This window comes from Miscanthus floridulus, chromosome 18, assembly GCF_019320115.1.
Source record: "Miscanthus floridulus cultivar M001 chromosome 18, ASM1932011v1, whole genome shotgun sequence".
Classification (NCBI taxonomy): Eukaryota; Viridiplantae; Streptophyta; class Magnoliopsida; order Poales; family Poaceae; genus Miscanthus; species Miscanthus floridulus.
This window is the reverse complement of record NC_089597.1, coordinates 17516521-17532710: the sequence shown is the minus strand read 5'-3', so window position 1 is coordinate 17532710 and position 16190 is coordinate 17516521. Positions and strand designations below refer to the sequence as shown.

At 43.9% G+C, this 16190-nt stretch overlaps 1 protein-coding gene across 2 annotated transcripts; it reads right to left on the bottom strand.

Annotated features, from left to right (window-relative positions):
- Window positions 1–207: 207 nt before the first annotated feature.
- On the bottom strand, window positions 208–4252 carry LOC136520033 (pre-mRNA splicing factor SR-like 1). 2 transcript variants are annotated; one of them, XR_010775125.1, is made up of 6 exons: window positions 4085–4248; window positions 3702–4000; window positions 3244–3324; window positions 2545–2616; window positions 2288–2465; window positions 1128–1265 (listed from the first exon to the last, which is right to left on the bottom strand). XR_010775125.1 is itself a non-coding variant. In XM_066513433.1 (5 exons), exons 2-5 carry the CDS (start codon window positions 3987–3989, stop codon window positions 522–524), a joined length of 1185 nt encoding a protein of 394 aa, XP_066369530.1. In that variant the 5' UTR covers window positions 3990–4000; window positions 4085–4252; the 3' UTR covers window positions 208–521. The 2 variants fall into 2 exon arrangements, 1 of the variants encoding a protein (XP_066369530.1); XM_066513433.1 differs by lacking the exon at window positions 2288–2465 and having other exon boundaries at window positions 208–1265; window positions 4085–4252.
- Window positions 4253–16190: the final 11938 nt, after the last annotated feature.

The window sequence follows — 16190 nt, the reverse complement described above, 5'->3', positions numbered from 1 at the left end:
GCCCTCGATAATCTGGCAAAGAGAGTTGCATATATTTGATTTGATTTTTTTAGATGTTCTCAGCAGCAGTCATGCTCTGCTGAGAAGATTTTTGCAAGTAACGTGGCGTAGCCCTGCCCCCAAAATGAATCTTACAAATTAATAGTGTTGTACATTTGCAATTTGAGCCAGCAAGGCTACATTGTACACTTAAAAAAAAAAGGAACATACGTTGAAAATATACACGTGGTTATTGCGTCATTCTGCTTGCTTATCACAAATGTGATGCAAGACACAGGCATACAGCAAACAGTCAATGCCAATGACGTCAGAGCACATTTTGTAGCACCAACCATGGGCAAAGCAGAACCTCCACGTAAAAAGATTTGACAGCATAATGTCGGAAAAACTTGATAGTAAATCTTTCAAATCGCAAGTTCAAGTTAAGACATACAGCCCATCATTTCTTGAGTAACTTCTGACACATGATTTTTGGATTCATGAGCCTAAATGCACTGCCGTGGTGTCCCTTAACATGAGATTCATCTCCACCTTGCCCCTCCCAGTCGGATTACCTCTTCCGTTCCAGAATCCCTGTGAGCTCTATCATCGTCAGCATCATTCTTTGTGTTTGTTGCATCACCGTATAAATCCTTTAGCTTTGCCAGGTTGGATGATTCTGGTGCCCTACCAAATGGGCTGGAGCGATGTTTGTCACCGTCAGTTCTGCCACGGACTGGACTCCTGCTCCTGCTCCTGCTCCTGCGGGAGCTTGAATGCCTATTTCGGTCAGAATCCCAGTCCCTCTTTTCACGGCCTCGCCTTTCGTCATCCCTATCTGAATAACTCTGGAGATGATGATCCCGGTCTCTGTGATCACGAGCATAACGATCATGCTCCCTATCCTTGTACCTGCCACGATCACGATCTGAACGATCCCTCTCAGAGTCATGATCACGCTCAGAGCTCCGAGTTCTGCGCTTCCTTGGTGGCGATTTTGCACGGTTACCATCATAACTTCTTTCCTTGTCCTGTTTGGAAGGTAATGTTCTTCGGACTGGGGAAGAATCCCTTGTCGATGCACGGTGTGGAGCACGCTGACCAAAAGAGACAGACAAAGAAGCCTTTACGGAAGGAGGCCTTCTGGCAGTATCATTTGATTCAAGCCTATTGGAATCCCCAGTCATTCCTGACTGCTTTATTGGAAGCTTCAACTTCTCAAGATGGCTAGTGACCTGTCGGAGAATTGGGAGGGGCACTCGCGGAAGAAGACTGTCGAAATAGTACTGCAAAAAAATAACAAATATCATTGATGCTTTGTTTTAACATGTGAAAAATAATAATCCTCAATTGAAACTTATCTAATAGAGTAATATATATATATATATATATATATAGAAACACTGAGGAATTGCATGAGAATTACCAACAAATACAGACTGGTAGGTCAAATATGATGGTGATTTAATAAACAATGATTTGTCATAGCAATTACGCTGGCAATTGTACGCGCCTCTAAAATTACTACATTACTACAAAAGATTAAACAACTAAACTGTTCAGTGATCAGGATAGCGGGAAAACCATAACAATTTAGTCAAATGTTTTGCAATTGCCTTCAGCAAACTGAATTAACCATCGTTAATGTTATAGTGTATCGGCTGGACCCGTAAATAGAGTGCAAGGACAAATCTGCTCTAGAGTAGCAACAGGAACAGCCGAACAAACCAGAAAATCTTAATTTATGTCACTGCTTACCTAACTAGCGTGGCAATTAAATGTATGAACTATTGGGCCTTGGTTAAATTATAGAAGAATTTAGAGAAATTTGCAATACAACATATCAGAGCATCTGACTGGGAATAAATGTGGATTCAAGCAGCAAAAAAGAAAAAGGTGGTTTTACAGTTAACTATCAAATCAGTATCCCGATTACTCATCTTTTTTTCTTTTTAGTACCATTTCCAAAAAAACTAACTATATCATATTTAACGCATTGGAACCCTCTCGCTTTTCTCTAGAAAAAACTGGACTTATTTCTTTGATAACATATCATATACACCTTCGGCAAAGAATCATGTCAGGATGAAAAAAAAATCACAAGAAACCAATATGGGCAAAAGCCCCATGGGCATACATGTTTCATGTGATATAATCCTCAGCAGATAAAAAAAGAGAGTAAATTATCTTGCAAACTAGCAAGACCAAACCATTTCAAATGTTATGAATCCTTCAACGACTTGAAACATAGGTTAGACTAGCGAAAAACAGTGAAAAAAGAAATTTTGAGCAACACATCATGACAAACCTTATACAGTGATGTTACTGGCGGAAGAGATGATGTCTCCTCTTAAAAGCAACTCCACAATTGAAATTTCCCCTCAGTATGCCAAATCAACAGGTGAGTGATTCAAGAAAGACTAATTGCATTTAGGTTCAGAAAATAATATGGTTAATGATCTCTGCCCTCGGATGTAGTGGGGTAACTAAGGAGACATTGTGATAGCAGCTCAGGATACTGTTTTGTTGTATGGAAGAATTGTGAAATAACTTCAAGAGATATACCTGACCAAGGAGGAGATCACGCACATAAACGCCCATTGTAGTCAATTTACCATTTGAGCCGGGGGCAAACTCCTGAAAGAGTAGGACATTAGATTAAACACATGGACACTGGAAAGAACTGTAAAATGTTTTTTTTAATTACATCATAAAGAAGCATAAGTATTTTACAGCTATAAACATGGGCAAATCAATGTTAGTATAGGCATGAAAAGATATTTTCACAGATAGATCCACATGGCTAAGCACTTAGTTCATACATGTGTACATCGTTGTGTTCCAAAGAAGTAAAAGCTAGGACAGGAATGGTGGATTCCAGAGAACCACCAATTTTGCTTCCAAGATTGCACATTTCAATATATCCTTCAGTACATGTTTCAAATGTCGGTTCTTCTCTGGTTCTAGACTAGAATACAGACATAGGAACCAACTTGTGTACTACCTTTAGTTTTTTATAACTATATCTGATTTTTTCTACAAGCACTGCTCTTAATACATAGCAGGTGTCAATATCAAAAGATTATCTTTGTTTAGGTTACACAAGTTTATCATACCATTTAAGTGGAAACAATGCAACAGAAACTTGATATAATTCAGAAACATATGGTTGAACACTTGAACTAGCAGTTGTTCTTCTGCTGCTTAATTTAATATGAAACAAACACAGCAGAAGCAGAAGTGCTGATGCAATAGAGACAATACCTCGTCATCCTTGATATAGGGTTCATACCAAGTCCACAGTGTCTTCGGTTCTGCAACATATCGCAGGTAGAGGAATCCAATCTGAAATAAACCAACTATTCTTAGAATCTGATAGCCAAATTCATTTGTTTGATAAACTGAACATTTGAGACACCGACATGCTAGTGCCATGTGTGAATGGGCATATATAGCACTTGGTTAGTTCCATGTAAATACAGCCAACTAAGTCTATCACTACTACATGTACTACAGGAGAAGCTTTAGCTAATGACAATACACTGAGGGCCATTTCTAGTCATGTAGAGTTCAATGTTTTGGCAGAGTCTGATTCCCTAACTAAATCCCCCAGAATTGTAACAGTCCGCATGCAATAACTTGTTCTAAAGCCAGAAACAGCAAACAGATCATTGAACAGAAAACCGAGACTAGGGGACGCCAGAGGACAGAGGTTCACTTACAGCTCTGATGTAAGGGGAGTCCTGGTGCTTGAGCAGCCCGTGCATCTGATTGACGGTGAGCTTCATTGTGAAAAACTTGTAGAGGAGGCAGAAGGCGGAGGAGGGCCCGCGGCAGTTGCCGGTCATCCAGGGCTCGACGTGGTCCACCTGGTTGTAGATCTCGTCGACCACCTCGTGGTAGGTCTTGTACTTGAAGAGCTCCTTGAAGTAGTCCGAGGAGAGGATGTTCACGGACAGCACCTTCTCCATCAGCCCCTCGATGGGACGGCCAGACGACTGGATCTCCATTCCCCCCACCTCTGGAATCAACAGATATCAAATTCGAACCACGCCGGAGGCCGTAAGGCGCATGCGGGTAGCAGAGAGAAGATTCGAAAGTTCACCTCTTTTCTGTTGCACCTGAACGCGAGCCTAAGGGCGCCCGGGGAGACGCCGCCCCGGCGGCGCGGCGCGATCGGGACGGCGGCGGCCCGGAGGAATCGCTTTGGATTGGGAGGGTTCGGTAGGAGAGGGACCTAGACGAGAGGCGGAGGAAAGGAGGAGCCGTGTGCGTGGGTTGGGTCCCGGGGTGACGCGCCTAGTTCTCAGTCACATCAGGGCTGTCGGCTGGATGATCTACGGACGGATCGTACTGGGCCATAGGGGCCAGGCCTCGAGTCGGTTTGCTCTGTCACGGCCTGCTCCAAAGGGGCTACAGTGGAAACATGGAGCCCATTCAGAAAACCGTATTTACTTGGCTCGAAAAAAATTGAAAATCTAAATATTCACAGTGCATCCATATATATACTCACATGAAAAGATTAAGATATAAAATCATTTTAAAGAGTTTGAGGCACATGTGCATCATAAGGGATTTTGTCTTCCGATGTACGTGCTCCTGAAATTTAATCATTTTCGTATGCAGGATGTTCGGCTGCACTTAAAATAAGCCGCAGCCGGCTGCTTAAATAGTAATTTGTGAGAGGAGTCAAAGAAGCATCAGCTCTTGTGTACGGCATATGTGGATGCACTATGGATATGTCATGTTTAAAAAAAATAGTGATCAAAATAGGTTTTTGAACTGGTTTTCACGTTCCCACTGTATATTTTGTTTGCTCTCAAGTGAGATGAAATCTTGCCTGATTCGTACAGCATTTCGATATAAACCTTCTAGCCTCGACTGATGTACTTCTGCTCTATGCTATGATGCTCAAGTCACTATGGGTGCTCTACGCGAAATTCACGTATACAAAGAGTAAATAACTGCATATACGGATAAATATTTGGTATAAACTCATCGTCCGGTTTGAAAGACATACTTATAAGGTTTTGTCCTCTAGCGCACATGCGGATAAATTTTGTTATTTTTACATGATTTTGTCCCCTAGTTAACGAAGGCTTTAGACGAGAGCAAATCTAGGTCATGTTTCTTTCCGCTTATAATCCGATTCTCACTTAAAAAAACGAGAATCTTGCCGGACGCTTCCATTATTCCTGATTCTTTTACTGCCGCTTCAAATCTTTGAACTAGCATAACTGAGAATTGAAGAAAAAAAATCCCAACAGTATAATGATTATAAACAAATTGATAAGTGGAAACAAATAGGATCCTGTTTGATCGGAGGGGCAGCGGCCAGGCCAATTGAGAGCTGCCCGGTGCCTTTGTTCGCTGTGTTTTCTCTAGTTTGGTTGATAGTGTTCTTGGTAGTGTCGTAACGTTTTTCAGCTCGGTACCAAACTTTTACCTTGAGTCGAACTGAAAATAATGGGGGAAAAAATCTTTGACCCTGTTCGCTGGGAGAAATTTGGAGGAATCTAGATGAATCTGTGAGAGAGTGAACAGTATTTTTCATCCACGCACTGTAAAATCCGGCTGGTTTATTTCGTACAAGTTGTTTCAAGCACGAGCTATCATAGAAGCAAGCTTTATACAAAATCCTCACAGGTCTATTCCAGGTAGAGGTAGTGTTCGTGAATTCCTATTTCCAAGTAAAGTGTCGCTTTTTTTTTAATCTCGTATCGTAAAGGGTCGCTTATCGTAAAGGGTCGCTTATTTATATTTAATGATTCATGCATGCGTCCAAAGATTCGATGTGACGGGGAATCTTGAACAATTTTGCAAAATTTTGGGAACTAAACAGGCACTTACTTGGCTCGAAAAATTTTGAAAATCTAAATGTTCACAATGCATCCATATATATACTCACATGAAAAGATTAAGATATAAAATCATTTTAAAGAGTTTCAGGCACATGTGCATCATAAGGGATTTTGTCTTCCGATGTACGTGCTCCTGAAATTTAATCATTTTCGTATGCAGGATGTTCGGCTGCACTTAAAATAAGCCACAGCCGGCGGCTTAAATAGTAATTTGTGAGAGGAGTCAAAGAAACATCAGCTTTTGTGTATGACATATGTGGATGCACTATGGATATGTCATGTTTAAAAAAAATAGTGATCAAAATAGGTTTTTGAACTGGTTTTCACGTTCCCACTGTATATTTTGTTTGCTCTCAAGTGAGATGAAATCTTGCCTGATTCGTATAGCATTTCTACATAAACCTTCTAGCCTCGACTGATGTACTCTTCTGCTCTATGCTATGATGCTCAAGTCACTATGGGTGCTCTACGCGAAATTCACGTATACAAAGAATAAATAACTGCATATACGGATAAATATTTGGTATAAACTCATCGTCCGGTTTGAAAGACATACTTATAAGGTTTTGTCCTCTAGCACATGCGGATAAATTTTGTTATTTTTACATGATTTTGTCCCCTAGTTACCGAAGGCCTTAGACGAGAGCAAATCTAGGTCATGTTTCTTTCCGCTTATAATCCGATCCTCACTTAAAAAAACGAGAATCTTGCCAGATGCTTCGATTATTTCTGATTCTTTTACTGCCGCTTCAAAACTTTGAACTAGCATAACTGAGAATTGAAAAAAAAAATCCCAACAGTATAATGATTATAAACAAATTGATAAGTGGAAACAAATAGGATCCTGTTTGATCCGAGGGGCAGCGGCCAGGCCAATTGAGAGCTGCCCGGCGCCTTTGTTCGCTGTGTTTTCTCTAGTTTGGTTGATAGTGTTCTTGGTAGTGTCGTAACGTTTTTCAGCTCGGTACCAAACTTTTGCCTTGAGTCGAACTGAAAAATAATGGGGAAAAAATCTTTATTTCGTACAAGTTGTTTCAAGCACCAGCTATCATTGAAGCAAGCTTTATACAAAATCCTCACAGGTCTATTCCAGGTAGAGGTAGTGTTCGTGAATTCCTATTTCCTAGTAAAGTGTCGCTTTTTTTTTTAATCCCGTGTCGCTTATTACTTGTCCATGATGTTGCCTGCCTTATGCAATCATATTGGGTGCAGAGCTATCCACTAGCCTTACGGTTTCAATTTGACTAGTACAGCGCTACTGGTGAATAAATGTGTTGGGCGAAATATGTTCTCTATTTTTTGCATATGGTTTACAATTTACACGGTGTACATAACTCTTCTTTCGCTAGGCTTACCGTTCAATTTGTCTAGTGCTCGGAGTTGGCAAGCGATTCAATTTTTTGCAATCGTATACTGCCCGCTTCTAACGGTGGGAGGATAATAGGCCGCTGCACCACGAGCCCAACTCAGGGCCCAGAGCCTCACTATAGCAGCAGACCACCGCCTTTTTTGGTTGTTGCCGAGTCATTTCTTCTTTTTCCCCAAGAGCCCAACTCTGGCCCAATAGCTGACCGCCATCTCCCTCTTTTTTCTTTTTCCCACTCGTCATTTCTTCTTTTCTCCCTGACCCCAACTCGGGTGCAATAGCAGACCACCATATTTCTTTTTTCCCAGTCCTGCATTTCTTCTTTTCTCCCTAGACTTTGTTATTCAATTCAGTCTAATCAGTCATTGATGTTTTTATTTTTCCTATTTTACCTTTTTTACATCTGTTTCTTACCAGGCTTAGCCGCTCCTTGCCGGCGGGGGCCTGATGGCGACGCCGGTCCGTTCAGTTCAGCTATGATGTCTGAGACACAGGACTGGCAGCTGGGTGAGTATGCTGTAAACAGGCAGGCACAGCTAGCGTCGCCATCACCGGGGCCTCCCGCAGCGGCCGGGCGGCGGAACTGAACCGACCATCGAACCGGCGTCGCCTTCAGCCTCCCCGCCGCGGCGGCAGCGTCGTGTCGTGCGTGCCATCTTCGCTGGCAAGTAGCGACGCCCTCGTCTCCGCGTATATGCTCACTCACTCGCGTGACATTTTGTTTCCATATACCCATGTTAACCCGATTCATTTCACTGCCTCGTGGCTCGTTCCCCCACGACGCTTTGGCCAGAAACGGAAGTGTTACAGTGTGCGGAGATGGAACCCATTTCCGGCGGCGACGGCGGTTCCCTCGCGCGCATGGCTGGGGTTGGCGCTGTCACGGGGCCCGGCTCCAGCTCCAGAAGAAATGCAGGTGGTTGGTTCGGCTCGGTCCGCAGCGCCGGCCCCCGGCCGTCGTCCTGCTTGCCAGCCGCCGCCGCCTCCCCCTAGGCTCCGGGTCCGGCGTTGCCTGAGTTTTCTTGGCTTTCTTCTCTGTGGCGTAGCCGGCCATGATTCGCGTGGCCGCATCTCACCAACACCACCACTTACTGCCCGACCGACCTGCACGTACGCATCCACGCACTCGTCGTCTCCGTCCTCCAAAGGTGAAAGTGAAAGCAACGGTTCCGTCTCCCCATCTCGTTGCTCGAAGCTTCCAAGGACTGCAACTTTCGTTTTCGCATCGGCCAAGCGAAGCAAGCCGCCAAGGCAGTTCGAAGAAATCGGAGCTGGTTGACCGTCGCTGTGAAAGGACGAGAGTGCCCCTATGGCCGGTTTGTTCAGTTCAGGGCAGCCGGCAGCTGAACCAGTGGGCCCGGGTTACATTATTAGTCCAGTTTTTTTTTTCTGCTCCTTTTCCTTGTTCTAGCTGCCCGACGGTTCTACACGAAATTTGGTTCGACCACAGGTACTGCCATACTGGCGGAGTGGTGGGTGGTAAAGCAAAGAAAGCGATGTATCTTGAGCGAGCGTTAGGTGATTGTTGTAAGATTGCATAAGTAATTAGTTAGTTTATTTGTACATCATTAATTCATATTTTAGAAGGTATCCACCGTTAAATTACGATATAGATCGCTTTCGATTTATTCTATGTAATTTTTCTATTTTTATAAAAAAATCATATATCAACATTTACAACAAGAAATTAATTTTATTAAATATGCAAAAGAATGTCTTGACAAACTTTTTTTTTGCGCAAACAAACTAATATTTGATATTGTAGATGTTAGTATATTTTGCCAAGAACCTTTCTTCCAAGTTAGAGATGACAAAGCTAGAGAGAACTATAATTTAGAGAATTTTGGGATCAAACATATTTGCATCTATATTCTGTAGTGGGTGGGCTATTCTAGTTTTGTACTTACATAGAATATCCAGTACTGGAATCTACGTGTTTCTATAGGGGTTTTTTTTCCCTATTTTTCTAGAAAAATCAAAATACCCTAAGGTATTGTTTGGATGCATGTGTATCCATTTCAATTCATATATGTTTGAGTGGATTCGAATGGAACTATGTTTAATTTTACTTTAATCTACTTCAACACATGTGGATTGAGACAAATGCATGGGCATCAAAACAAGGCCTAAGGGAGTTTCCTTCCCTGGAATGGAATATGAAAATTGTAGGGAAACCAAACCTTTTCTTAGGAGTCGGTTGTTTTTTTCTCAGGACAAATTAAAGACGTACTCTCCTCGAAAAAAAAAGACGCACTCTCTGCTTGTGCTATATTGCTAGCACTTGGATAATTTTTCTAGGAATACGTAAAACAGTAGGGACATATCTCTAAGCCTATAATCATCAATGAGTACCCAATTCTAGGATAATTCTGCTACGGCTTAATTATCTACGGTCTTTTATCTAACATGTGGGTCTAATCATTAGCCAATGCAGGATCTTGCATATACGCGACAAGTGTGTAGCCCACATGTTTACATGTGCTTAGCTCCTTATTCTAAGGTATAAAATATGTATGCAAAAAAATAACAAGAAAATAATAGAATTGATATGTAAGGTCATGTTTGGATGCAAAGTATTTTTGAAGTATTAGATAAATACTATGGTTTTATAAAATACTATGGTTTTTAAAAACTGTCGGATGTTTGGATGCAACAGATCTTGTAGCCTCTAAAACTTTGTCAAAACTGTAATCTTTTTAGGGTTATAGAAACTCCACTCATGACCTCTTTTTTCTAAACCACGGTTTTATTTCTCTTTGACTTATAAACCACAGTTTTGTGATACTATAGTTTTCAAAAACCACATCATCCAAATAAGCGATAATATGTAACTTTCACGGCACAAAGAGGATGGAGGTCGTTCATGATTGGCGACCGTACTTCCCCAACTCTTTCTTGTATCGTAGCCGCCGATAACAATGCAACCTATAAGTTTTTTCAAATGATTACTCAGATTTGCTCAAGTCTCTGTGGATGTGCTACTCATCATAATAATCCATTGGTAGACCGAGCAAGGTAGAACACGCACAAAACCTTAGTTCAAATGTTTTTTTACAATTTTCTATTCTTCACGGAAATCTTATCGACGTTCTATCTAGATAAAGAGTGCCTTTATTTAGAATAATGCAAGGATGGATAAGGAATGTCTTTGTTTAGAATGCGAGGATAAAGACACACAAAATATATGTTTCATTGTTTCATGTAAAAAAATGAAGATTCACGAACTAAGACAAAAATAGGCATATTGATTTCTTCAAGGAAATGTAGTCACGTCACGAAGGGTGAGCACTGGGCGGTCGTCGCAACCAGCACACTGTTGAACATGCGGGGGCCGCACGCAAATCTCATCCGCGCACCCATGGAACGCAACGAATCCAACCGGCGATTTACTGGCCTCGTCCAAGATGACGGGCGGGCGCGCGGCTGACTTGACCTGCCCACGCGGGGGCGCGCATCTGGTCGGCACGGCGCCACCGCGGCCAGTGGCCAGCTGCCCGGTGTCCGCTTGGGAAGCCATGGTAGCTTCGCGAAGTTGGTGGCGCCTCGTTTTTTTTTTTTTTTTTGCCCCTTCTTCCTCTTGGAGGGAACGGAGGACTACTCATGGCTGGCTGCGGCAGGTGGCCAGCCCGGCCGGGCCGGTGGCCGGCCGTCTTTCAGGTAGGGCCCAACTACCTGCACCAAACCGTGCTACTCCTGCTGCCGCCGCATCTCTCTCGCTTCTTGCTCACTCACCGCCCACACTAGCTTGATGAGAAAGAGAAAGCTGGAAGACCTCGATCGATCGCCGGAGCTGCTGCATCTCCTTCTTTTTCCTGATCATCTCCATTTCATGAACAGTTGGATTTGGATTGCTTGGAATTTCAAACTGCACGATCGATCGTGTCAGGCGATTACGGGGATTGTTGGATTCGGAGTCAGAATGCGCCGAGTTGCATTGCATGCAGATCCTCATTTCTCAGGCCCTCCGATCCGTCCGTTTCCGTTCGCATCGCATCTCCTTTTTTGAAGCAAAAAGACGAAGTAAAGAAGCATGGGTTATGTTATTAGGCGGCAATCCAGAGCCGCCCACGCAGGATGCGAACGTCACGCCGCAAGTTGGACGCACCGTATAAGCTTAATTAGCAAAGTGTTGGAGCTGCTAATGAAATTAACCGTGATTTTGGCGTGCCAAACTGTTCTTTTAATTGTTGTGGCTGATATACAACATCGTAGCGGGAAAAAATAATTCGGTGGGAACTCCTTGACTCGTGATGAGGCAACCGTGAATTTAAGTCACATATCTATGTATAATAATAATTAACCACAGGGGTGAGAGGGCTATAGTTTTTCTTTCCAACTGATTCTTATTAATTTAATTATGCATCGAATCCGCGACAAGCTAGTGTCTATGGTTGCCTCACACGGATAATCTAACCGTTTTCTTTTTCACTATTGCAGCCAGATTGTGATGAGAATTAATGTGACGAGCTTTTCATATTTAGCGTGATAAATAAAAACCGTAGCACGTGGGGGGAAAACATTTGGCAGCCTTTGAAAATTGAAAGGCGCCCAAAGGATTTGACGATGCTGCAAGTCAATTGTATTCGACCGTGGGATTAAGAATCGATGAAACTTTGGGAGGCACTGCTGCGTGCTGCCCGTCCACTTTGAAAACTGAAATAAACGATGGCCGTGCGACCGTGCCCTCAATCGTCAATTCACTGGTGCAGTGCATGCCATGCATGAAAAAGGCGGCAAGTACAGTGTGACTTCTTGATAACGATGGCATGCTCGGAGTGCTCCCGGCCTTGAATATAACTCTAATTCCTTTTATTTAAATAAAAATGCACCATAGAAATCTACATACTTCATATAGTGTATCTAAGAATAAATCTTGTTTGATACGAGACAGATGTTTATGTATTTTTTATATATACACACACCAAAGCTGTAGAAATACTTATGAATTAAGACAAGATTAAAACATTTTATAATTTGAAACTGGTGGAGTACTTACGTATGTCGATGACACGACGGAGAGGTTTGTCTTAGGAGGTCGGCTACTTTGGGCTGGCCGCCGGCCGCGATCGGTTATGGAACAGCATGAATGGAAATGGTCCAAGTAGGAAGGCTGCAGGAAACAATTGTTAATTGAGCGGGCTTGTAGTTTGGTCAAAATTGATGGGATTACATGTATGGAAGTCTAATTAAATTGGTAGTGATAAGTAGCGCTGTATGCAAATGCAGTCAGACTTATGTGGGGACTCCATCTACTTGGTCAATTCTTGTGCGATTTCAAGTACTCTTGTGCGGTTTTGGTCTAGTTTTCCTTCTCGGACTTGCTAGCGTCCAGACAATAGATCCGGGGCGCTAGCGTCGGACGGTGCTCCCTCGTCTGCGCTTGACACACCCAGCTCCCTCGCATCCGCACCCATCCTGCTTTGGAGTCCGTGCGTGGGCCCACGCATGCGCGGGGACCACTCCGAGCCCGCTCGATTTCATGTGCCCGCATGCACGTAGCAGCAATATCACTAGCAGCGCGCGGTGACCTATGGTGGCACGGTGACCCACAGCGGCGCACTAGCAGCAACAGCATGTGCTTCCCTGAAATCTACTTTTGAAATACCCAAATAAAACTAACATACGTCTGAAAATAGATGAAACACTTGAAAAATGCGCTTGAAACATGCGTGTACAACCATAGCAACATGTGCAACACCATATCTACTTTTGAAACATCCAAATGAAACATTTGCAACATACGTCTATAATAGATGAAACACTTGAAACATGCATGTATAGCTAGGGATGAAAACGGCACGGATATTTTCTGACCGTATTCAAAACCGAATTCGTTTAGAGGGGTTGAGATCTGTCCGTATCCGAGTCCGGATATCCAACATCCGATACCGTATCCGTATCCGAATACTAAAATCACATATTTATGATGTCGATATACAATCGTATCATATAGTTGACACTATCCGTATTCGAATCCAAATCCGGACAGAAATATAAAAACAAATGTAATATCGGTGATATCCGTCCGTATCCGATCCGTTTTCATCCCTATGTATAGCCATTGCAACATGCAACACCAAGATCTACATTTGAAACGTCCAGATGAAACATTTACAACATACGTTTAAAACACCTAGAACATTTGAAACATACGCTTGTAACATGAGCAACATCCAGATAAAATGTAACCCCTCGGTGTTACACCATAAATCATTTACTAAAACATGTCATGAGCATCATGTTTATGTGTTAATGCATATAATAAAGTGTGTAGATCAATTTCTGTAACTCGAAACAATCAACTAAAATGCGGAGCGAAAGTTGATTCGATAGTCATGTTATATCACTTAGAGTTTAAAACTAATTTTTATTAAGCAAAAATGCTATAGAACATGTGTGTGATACTTAAATAAAGTTTGAAGTACAAACTTTATAGATGACAGTGAAATACTTGCGGTCGAAAAATGATATTACTGGATAATATTTCCACCAGCTCAGAAATCGCAGATGGAAATCAAACTCAGCTAAAAAAACTTAGAAATTTTCAAGTCTGCCGACTGCTAGACACTGCTATGTTTAACAATTTGTTGTGAGAGATTGGGTTAAGGAGTGGTGTAGTGTTATAGCTCAATTTGGTAGTCTTATATGTCATCTTGTGCATGGTGAAGATGGTTTAGGTCCTAAAGCAACTGTTTGGTCGTGTTGAACGCTTTAAAATTCGTGCGTGTCACTGTCTCGGGTTGGTTGGCGCCGGGTGCGCGGTCACCGCGCGGCCTTCCCACGCCGTGCACATGGCCGCGTCCCGCGCGGTCAACCGTGCTGCCGCGCTTGGCCGGTCGAGCCGCCTGGGCTTGGCCGAGGCTGGCAGCAATGAGCCACTGGCCCCGCGCCCTGCTGCTTTGCCTCGCGCTGCTGTCTTGGGTGCCGCCACGGCCGTGCTACGCTGCCGTCGCGTCCGCACTGCCAACACTACTCGCGTCGCGATGCTACCGCTGCCGCGCGCATGTGGGCGAGCCGCGGTCACCATGCCATTTATGGCACTACGGCGCGTAGGCCATGCCGGTCGGACGCGCGCACACATTGTCCATAGCGCCAGCGCGTGGGCCTCCTGAGCCCGTCGCTCGCATCCTGCCTAGGCGTGGACGAGCCGAGCCCACCTACCGCGCCATCTCTCTCTTTCCCTCTTTCTCCCTCTGTTTTTCGCCGCCATCGCGTCGCCTCACGGTGAAGCTAGAGAGCGAGCACCTCTCATCAATTCCTCGTGCTCGTGTCTCTGCCTTCACGTCCCCTCTCCAGCCGACCCCACCCTGCTTTGATTGCGGCTCGGTCGAGCTCCAATTTTGGAGCTTTGCCCGCCACCGTGCCGTTAAGGCCCATCACCGCCCGCGTCGTGGCCAGTCTCCACCACTTCACCCCGCGCCAATCTCTCTACACCGCTAGCTCGTCTTGGCTCCCTCTTCGTCATGCGCACGCTAGCCGCAGCTCTAGTGCCGCCTTCTCACCGCTGCTGCAGTCGTGCCTTTACGGTCCGACATTCACCTCGCCATGCGCACATGGCTAGCCTTGCTCAGGTCGTCTCCAGCCGAGATGGCTTCTTGGTAAGGTCACTGGTAGGTTGTCATGCTCACTCGCTCCCCCTACCGCCTTGTTGTTGCTGCAGCTCACCAGAACGCCGTCGCCATTGCCGTAGGGTGCCCGCTGTCATGGAGAGGTCCTTCTATGACGTCTCGTCTCGTGCAACCGCTATCCATCATCTTGCGTCGAACCCTAGGTGAGTGTCGGCCTCGTAGATAGGTTAGCGTGGGTCCTGTGTGGCCGGCACAAGCGCCAGTGCCACCGCTCGCCGCACCAACGCGCGTGGGAGAGGCCGAGAACCTTGCCGTTGTAAAGAGGAGGAAGTTTCGAGGGTTTGTTGCAAAGTCGTTGTCTATAGAAATAGTAACATAGACTGCGGGTTGTTTTGCTCATAGTCTGGGGACGTTTTTGCTAATGTGCCAGCGCACGCGGGACTTCCTCGTCCCGGGACGCCTCCGCGCGTGGGCCACGCCTTGCCTATGGGCCGCCGTGCTCTCGCACGCGTGCGAGTTGCGTCGCGTGGGCCGCGTTGGACCGAAATCAGTTTAGCTTTTTCGTAAAAAATAGAAATAGCTTTTCAATTGTATTTCTGAGCTGATCTTTGATAAATCATATAAAATCATGTAGGTATCCAAAAATTGTTAAACCAATTTTGTTAAGTTCCTAAAATTGTGCTCTATCTGTTGGTATATTTAGTTCATATATATATATATATAGAAAAAAGTCTACTTCACCCCCCACCTTTCATACTTGGTCTACTTCACCCCCTCAACTATGAAATCGTCTGTTTTACCCCCTCAACTTTCCAAAACCGTCTATTTTACTCCCTGGGCGGGTTTTCAGCGGCGATTTTGCTACAGTAATGACGGGTTTGCTACAGTAACAGCGTTTCACATGTGGAGATGCCTGGGTTTTAGGTAGCCGACGTCGCAACTTGCTCAAAACTTTCTCAATTTTTTACCAGGGCCTCCACATGTGATAACAAGACACATCGACAAGTTTCATGATTTTCGGACATCGTTTTGATTTTATATAATTTAAATAAACTTCCCCCGCGAGTACATCAAGTTTCGTGATTTTCGGACATCGTTTTGATTTTATATAATTTAAATAAACTTCCCCCGCGAGTACATCGTCATGTTACGACAACATGATGCGCGACATTTCATGCCACTTCCTGCATACGGCCTCGACATGGCCTAAATATCATGAATACTATTTTTTGAATGACGAAATTCCATTATTTCATGTACCTGCAGTTCAAATTTGGAATAGTCGGAAAAATTCAATGAAACAGAAAAAATTAAGAAAATATAGTTAAAAAAACTCATAATTGTCCCAAATTTTGAAATAGGAATATATTTACTGTAGCAAGTCCCCACAAAAAAATGGGGTAAAAAAAAATGCCG

What these genes read in the sequence shown, in the direction of transcription:
- LOC136520033 (XM_066513433.1), bottom strand. Translation starts at nt 3,989, where the DNA reads ATGGAGATCCAGTCGTCTGGCCGTCCCATCGAGGGGCTGATGGAGAAG. An exon ending in ACTCCCCTTACATCAGAGCT is followed by an intron (nt 3,325 to 3,701) that starts GTAAGTGAACCT and finishes GGTTTATTTCAG; the next exon opens with ATTGGATTCCTCTACCTGCG. An exon ending in CCTATATCAAGGATGACGAG is followed by an intron (nt 2,617 to 3,243) that starts GTATTGTCTCTA and finishes CTACTCTTTCAG; the next exon opens with GAGTTTGCCCCCGGCTCAAA.